The 7,500-nt window shown below is 42.7% G+C and overlaps 1 protein-coding gene across 1 annotated transcript in view; it reads right to left on the reverse strand.

Annotated features, from left to right (window-relative positions):
• The window catches only part of LOC101859976 (acetylcholinesterase-like), a 12,656-nt gene that overhangs the window by 1,538 nt on the left and 3,618 nt on the right, over nt 1-7,500 (reverse strand). The window contains exons 2-6 of the mRNA XM_013088828.1: nt 4,605-4,752; nt 2,988-3,099; nt 1,805-1,961; nt 925-1,091; nt 153-276 (exon numbers count right to left, since the gene is read on the reverse strand). Of these exons, the coding sequence (XP_012944282.1) occupies nt 153-276; nt 925-1,091; nt 1,805-1,961; nt 2,988-3,099; nt 4,605-4,752 (708 nt within the window). The remainder of the gene's footprint in view (nt 1-152; nt 277-924; nt 1,092-1,804; nt 1,962-2,987; nt 3,100-4,604; nt 4,753-7,500) is intronic.

The following is a 7,500-nucleotide window of genomic DNA, read 5'->3' on the forward strand; positions in this document are numbered from 1 at the left end:
AAGAAAAAAGAAAAAAGATGAAAGAAAAATGACATCAGTACGTCCTTACTAAAAGAGGTAACGTGTCAAAATCTGGATGTGCGTTAGTTTGGAACTCAAAACCATGTAAGTACATGTACGTGTACTACGTTTCACGTGCTTGACTGACCTACGTCCAACAAGGTACCACCAGGGCAGGCAGTTGAGCTGGCCGGCCATCTTGTAGAAGTTGGAGCGAGCTCTGGCCGGAGAGATGATTGACCACGGGGAAAACACGGTGCCGCTCTGCATGATGGCCTGTCAGGAAAATTAGGGATGGTCACTCTAGATTTTCATTAACAGATGTATGAGTTTTTTTTAAACTTTAATTTTAGCATAAGTTTTACGGCGTTCGCAACTTCATAAGGTCACCCTTCTGTTATTATATTCCTTACCTCCACGCACCTGTTCCCCCCTCCCCCCCTCTATCTCTCTCTCTACCACTTCTGGCCTTAATGTTCCCTTCTCGATCTGTACCTTTGCGATTTGTACTCACCGCTCCTTTAAGTGTTGTGACATGTATGTACGCACGATAGTTTTTATAGCATGTGTATCATATTAGCATGTTCTTATGCACAGTAGAATTGTAAATGGGCTGATCTACCAATTCATGCTCATACTGTGCCGGAACAACATAGGGGGAACTGCTGCTTTTTCTTTCCTCATCCTTACTATCGTCATTCCCTCTACTTTTTTTGTATGTTTGTCACTCTCTTGTGAACTGCTATTTCTGGGGTGCCTTGATAGTCGAAGCAGACATTTGCTGTTGAGGCTAGAGAGGTGAGTAGAATAAACCTGATTCCCCGTTTGGACTTCTCTGTTGGCATCAACCCCTTGGCGCGCATAATATGACCTTATGCAGTTGCGAGCGCCGTAAACCTTTACTAAAATCTAACAAGCACTCACTTTCGTGAACAGTCCCTTAGAATATGGACTCAGCGACAGGAAGGACACACTTCCGGCCCCCGCAGATTCGCCAAACAAGGTGACGTCATCGGGGTCACCTCCAAAAGCCCGGATGTTATCCTTTACCCACTGAAGTGCGAGCACTTGATCTCTTAGTCCGTTGTTGCCTGGAAAAGAGTTTGGAAAGTCTTGATATGCACATTCACATGGCGTCGGTGGCCTAGTGGTTAGGCTCTCGGACTCGCAACCGTAAGGTCGTGGGTTCGAATCCTGTCAGGAGCCCGACGTTGTGTCCTTGGGAAAGGCACTTTACACAAATTTTCCTCACTTCACCCTGGTGGGAATGGGTACCCGGCTTTAGACAGCGAAAGATCTTGTCAGTTTGTTAGTGTTTGGGCGCTTAATCAGCTGCTTGCACTGTATGCTTCCGGGGAAGCTGAGAATGTTTCGGAGTGTTCAATGGTCTGCTGGGGTAATAATATAGTGTAATGCACATACTATTATTATAGATAATACCCACATATATGGGATAATACTCACATACACATAGACAAAGTTACATGTTGTATAAACACACACTCACATACACACAGCCATTAACCCTCCGTCAATGAATAAATAATTATACAACTAGCTAACTAACTATCTAACTAATTGACTACCGGTAACTATACAGATAAATAAATATATAAATACATCATTGAACAGTTCAATGAACAGGTGATAAATTGATAAATGAATGAATGAATGAGTGAATGAATGAATGAATGAATGAATGATTGGATGAATGAATGAATGAATGAATGAATGGGGTCTATTCCGGAGATAGAGAGAAGGGGGAAATTATTATTAAATAAAACACAAGTTTTGTTGTCCTCACCTGGCGATGCCTCGTCCCCAGTACTCATAAAACCAAAGAACCCCAAACGGTAGTGGATGGTGACCACGACGACGTCATAATCTGCCACCAGGTCAGTGGGGGTGTAGGGCCGGACATCCCCAAGAATGTAACCTCCACCGTGGATCCAAACCATGACCTGTTGGAGAAGACGTCACCTCAAATATAGTAGAACGTTGATTGAACGTAAACTGTTGAGTTGTAGTTAGAGTTTTAAGATAATGAGGGTGCGGTGGCGGAGCCGTTAGTGCGCTCGTCTCCGAAGCGGAAAGTCCGGGTTCGAGCCTCGGTTCGGGCACGGATTTTTTTCTCGCCTCCTCCTGCCTACCCAGTAGTAATGGGCACCTGACTTTGAGTAGGGGAAGTAAAGGCGGCGTGGAAAGGATCTGGCCTCCCTACCACAATATGCCGAAGGACCAGGAAGTTGTCTCACTAACAAGGCAATCCCCAAGGTCCTGATCGGATGCGGGAAAAACTTTACTTTATTTTTTAAAGATACATGTAATTGCAACACAAATAGGTCTTATAAGTTTCGAAGATTAGAGATGTTGGTTACTGGAATATAATATGCACAGGCCTATTATTATCATAAAAGAAGGAGGAGAGGTAAGGATGATAGATGTTTGATGAAGAAAGGAGTAAACCACACAGTTGTTTTACATCGACATCATTTCGATTAAGACTAGAAAGCAGGTTGATTCAATCCCGTTATGAGTTGTATAAAAACAATCAAATCCTCAAAAGAACGATACCCCCTCCCAAACAACAACAACAACAACAACACGGAGGTCCGGCGGTGGCATCTCTTTGGTGAGGATTCAGGGAGGTTGGACTGCCTCACCCGCTACCCAAGAGAGGCGGCGGCCCTGGCGAAGAGCACGCTCTTCGGGGCGCCAAGCATTTCGAACGGATGGGCTACCTCACACACACGCACACACACACACACACACACACACACACACACACACACACACACACACACACACACACACACACACACACACAACAACAACAACAACAACAACAACAACAACAACAACAACAACAACAACAACAACAACAACACACAGGATTTTTTAAAAAACTCCCCAAAACCAAACAAAACAAAACAAATAAACATAAACAACCCCCTGCCCGAAATAAAACAATCGAAAACAGCACTCACTTTTCTTTCTGTCTGGGAACTAGCCGAGGGCGCGAAAATGTTGAGGTGCAGACAGTCTTCACTGGTGGTCGTGGGAACGGGAGGGGCCTCCTGCATGCAGGATGCACGGAAACTGTAGGGAGTTGGTTGTAGCAGTAGTCGTAGGGGGTTTCACGAAAAAATGTTAAAACGATTAATTTGACCAAAATACACGTCACTAGAAAGAGCTAAAGGAGCTGAGGAAAAAAACACCAGCAAGACGATTGGACAAACGGTTCAAAAGTTATGCAAGTTTTTGTTGTTGTGAATTTGGGTATTTTTCGGGGATCATTAATTACTTACTTATATAGACAAGAGGATGGCACCAAAATGTGCCAAAATGATGCATGAAAAAGACAACTTAGCAACAGTTTTCCTTAATTCAAAGAAAACATTGCCTGCAAAATATATGATAATCATACATTTCCAGAAAGGTTATGCAATGGCCTACTAGTTCTAGTAGTTGGTAATAATTCACTACCCTAAAAGTACCTATTTTGAGTTTCACAACATGCCAAGCTTTTTGGAATGCAATTCTTTGAATATTTTGATAACGACTCCGAATAGGAGCAGATAGAATGTTTGGTTTCTGATCTCATGGTCTTAGAAAGTCAAAAGGGCCAAAAATGTCAGAGAGAGAACGTTGTAATTCTAAGGTAGCGAAATATACCTCGTCCGTCAATGCCAATGTTTACTCAGACAGCGAACTATATTATTTGCCGGTTAAAATGTCCATTGTGAAAACGTCAAGTTTCAACTAGAATCTAGCTTACTTTGTTACTTTGACACCTATATGTAAATCTCACCCCCCAAAAAATAAGAAAAGAAAGTAAAGTACTTTTCTATACCCCCGATTGCAGTAGTATTTAACATTTGTCTGTACAATGCATAAGTACTCTCACTATAGACTAACGTGGAAGTCACGAAGTGCATCTCCCCAGTTTTGTTTGTTTGTTTGTTTGTTTGTTTGTTTGTTTGCGTGTTTGTGTGTTTGTTTATGAGTGTGCTTGTTTGTTTGTTAGTCTAGGTCTCCATAATGATCCTAAATGTGTCAGTGGGAGCGTATAACACCTACAGTTGTATAGTAACTAGGCATTTGACGTTGACCATCAATAACGTTGGTGGCGTCGGTGGCCTAGTGGTTAGGCTCTCGGACTCGCAACCGTAAGGTCGTGGGTTCGAATCCCGTCAGGGGTCCGACGTTGTGTCCTTGGGAAAGGCACTTTACACTTATTTTCCTCACTTCACCCAGGTGGGAATGGGTACCCGGCTATAGACAGCGAAATATCTTGCCAGTTTGTTAGTGTTTGAGCGCTTAATCGGCTGCTCGCACTGTATGCTTCCCGGGAAGCTGAGAATGTTTCGGAGTGCTCTATGGTCTGCTGGGGTAATAATATAGTGTAAAGCGCATAGAGCCTGCTGTTGAGCGGGGATATACGCTATACAAATGCTATCTATTATTATTTTTATTATTAATTCATCTATAGAGACACCAGCAATCCATGTCCAGATGCTGTTTTAGCCTCTTTTTCCTGTCTGCTCGTTGACCTTTGCATACTAGTCCTAGTACAATGATATTAGCCACTTTGAAAAGCCTACCTGTTTGAAGAAATAACGTTGTTCGGGTTCCTCCCAGCGTATGGGACAGGGGGTCTGAACCGGAGAGGCCCGACTGGGGGTTCAGCAAAGGGTATGCCATAGTAGGCGTACACGGTCTTCCCAGATGTTATAGCTTGAACATCGACACCTGTTGACATTGGTAATGAGTTGTTTATAAACATTCTCCTCCTCCTCCTCCTCCTCCTTCTCCTCCTCCTTCTCCTCCTCCTCCTCCTCCTCCTCCTCCTCCTCCTCCTCCTCCTCCTCCTCCTCCTCCTTCTTCTTCTTCTTCTTCTTCTTCTTCTTCTTCTTCTTCTTCTTCTTCTTCTTCTTCTTCTTCTTCTTCTTCTTCTTCTTCTACGTTCGGTTCCTATTTCTGCATTAACATTGTGCTGTTGTTGTTGTTGTTGTTGTTATTTATTTTTCTTCTTCTTCTTCTTCTTCTTCTTCTTCTTCTTCTTCTTCTTCTTCTTCTTCTTCTTCTTCTTCTTCTTCTTCTTCTTCTTCTTCTTCTTCTTCTTCTTCTTCTTCTTCTTCTTCTTCTTCTTCTTCTTCTTCTTCTTCTTCTTCTTCTTCTTCTTCTTCTTCTTCTTCTTCTTCTTCTTCTTCTTCTTCTTCCTCTTCCTCTTCCTCTTCCTCTTCCTCTTCTTTTTTTCTTCTTCTTCTTCTTCTTCTTCTTCTTCTTCTTCTTCCTCTTCCTCTTCCTCTTCCTCTTCTTTTTTTCTTCTTCTTCTTCTTCTTCTTCTTCTTCTTCTTTTTCTTCTTCTTCTTCTTCTTCTTCTTCTTCTTCTTCTTCTTCTTCTTCTTCTTCTGTATGAATGTAATTTATGTGTATATAATATCTGTGCATGTATTTTATCTATGTGTGTATTTCTAATCATTGTAATCATGCAATAACGTATGTTATGTTTTCCATTGTAATCCTATTTTCCCAACGGGAATCAGTAAAATACGATTATTTTAAAATTCGTATCCTCAAGCTTTTCTATGCTCTTTAGTGGGTTCAAAGCAGTTTTCCAAAATTGTCCAATATTATTATATTAATATCAACGAAGCGGTCTAGCCGGCTAGATTCGCAGTCTAGCCGTACTTATTCTTAATATGATGGCTAGACTGACCATTTACAAAAAATAGGCCTACTGAATTGTAAATATACATTTTTAGTGTGCAGTACCTAAAGTATTTGCATTTGAGACGAAACCAGGTGCCTTAATGACAGTGCATGTATTATAAACCTCCTGTTTTCTAATGTTAATAAGGCCTAAGATAAGTACGGGTAGACAGCCAGGCTAGCCGTACTTAAGGACGGCTAGACTGTCAGGCTAGCCGTGCTTAATATTGATGGCTGAATTGTAAATGAAATTTTTAGTTTGCAATGCCTAAAGTATTTGTATTTCAGACAAAACCAAAAGATGCCTTACTGACCTGCATGTGTTTGAACCTGAATAATTACTAGATCTAGATCTAATGAGACCTGTGTACTAAACTACAGGCTTACTTGAGTCGATAGGGCCAAACCTAGATCTAAGTACGGCTAGACTGGCAGTCTAGCCGTACTTAAGTACGGCTAGCCACTTCGTTATTATATTCTTTAAACAGTCGAACCTGTCTCTAAGATGGAATCCAAAGGTAAGGGAGCCAGAAACAAAATTCCGTAATAGACATTTTCTGCCTTCCACTTCGACGGGAGACTGTATGGGAGAGGGGGGGGGAGGGGTTCCAGAGGCTCAGCCTGTGCGATCAAGGATCGCCTGTCCCGTTGGCAAGCAGTAGCCTAGTTAACACTAACACGTCACACCTCTCAAGTCTCAAGTGTTACCCTAGCCTCTCTGATAATGACATGCGTCAGTCTTAATTATCCATCGCCGCCACTGCTTGCCTTTCATAGGACCACTCTTTAACCTATTAAAAACAGAAACGATTGAACATCTCCGTTGCTTCCGCTTTTAGCCCCACCTACCGATGTAACAAGCACAATTAACCAATGCCACCCCTCCCGAGAAACTTTTTTTGCTCTGCCGGCCGTGCGATCAGGCCGGAAGGCATTGGTCAAATTAATTTCACACCTCTGGCCTCTGGCTACTGGCTACCCAGGAAAGTTTTTGGGTTGGAGTGCCACTCCGGGCGCTTTCATTGACACTCGTGAGATGTCACACCCACACCGCCCCTACCACCTGCGTCGCTGAAGGCTCACATGAATGGGGTAATAGCTAAACGCTCAGATAGTATAAAAACGTATAGGGCAACAGCAAAGACCAAGGAGGTACAATAAATTATAATAATAATGGAGGCTACTCTGTGGGCGGCAACCAAGGGGGCATTTTAATAATAATGGTCCTTGTGTAACATCTAGATCTACCAAACGCCAGCTTTATTTAGCAGAGTTGACTTTGGATCTACCCAAGCTCCTTCGATCTACCCCAAGTACCTTAAACCTCCTCGATCTACCCCTAGTTTGCACGCCTACTCCCCTTCCCCGCCTGGCGGTATGGAGTAAAAGTAAGTTAGAAAACCGATAGAACCAAAATTGATAGATCTAATTTGTTTCAAATCAGGGCTGAGCAGTCAAACCAGTTTCCTTTTTAGACTAGACTGGTAAAAAACCCGTGAAAGGATGGAATTTCTTTGCTCGTTTTCGTGTTAGGCAGGGTTCCATTTTACAGGGGTAATTATAGCGGAAATGGTGGTTTGGGGGGGGGGGGGGGGGATTCGGTTGTGACAGGTTTCCGTCTACAGAAGTTTCCATTACCCTCCGTGTCCGTCTCTCGGAAAGTCACTATTTAACCCTATCCGTACGCCCCGGAGTCATTTTGTACCCCGGGTTGTGTATTCTTCACATTTTAGAATACCTCTAGTACGATGATTTCTCTGGAACTTTCAGTATTTCTCAAAAAAT

This window comes from Aplysia californica, unplaced genomic scaffold (assembly GCF_000002075.1).
Source record: "Aplysia californica isolate F4 #8 unplaced genomic scaffold, AplCal3.0 scaffold00818, whole genome shotgun sequence".
NCBI classification, from domain to species: domain Eukaryota; kingdom Metazoa; phylum Mollusca; class Gastropoda; order Aplysiida; family Aplysiidae; genus Aplysia; species Aplysia californica.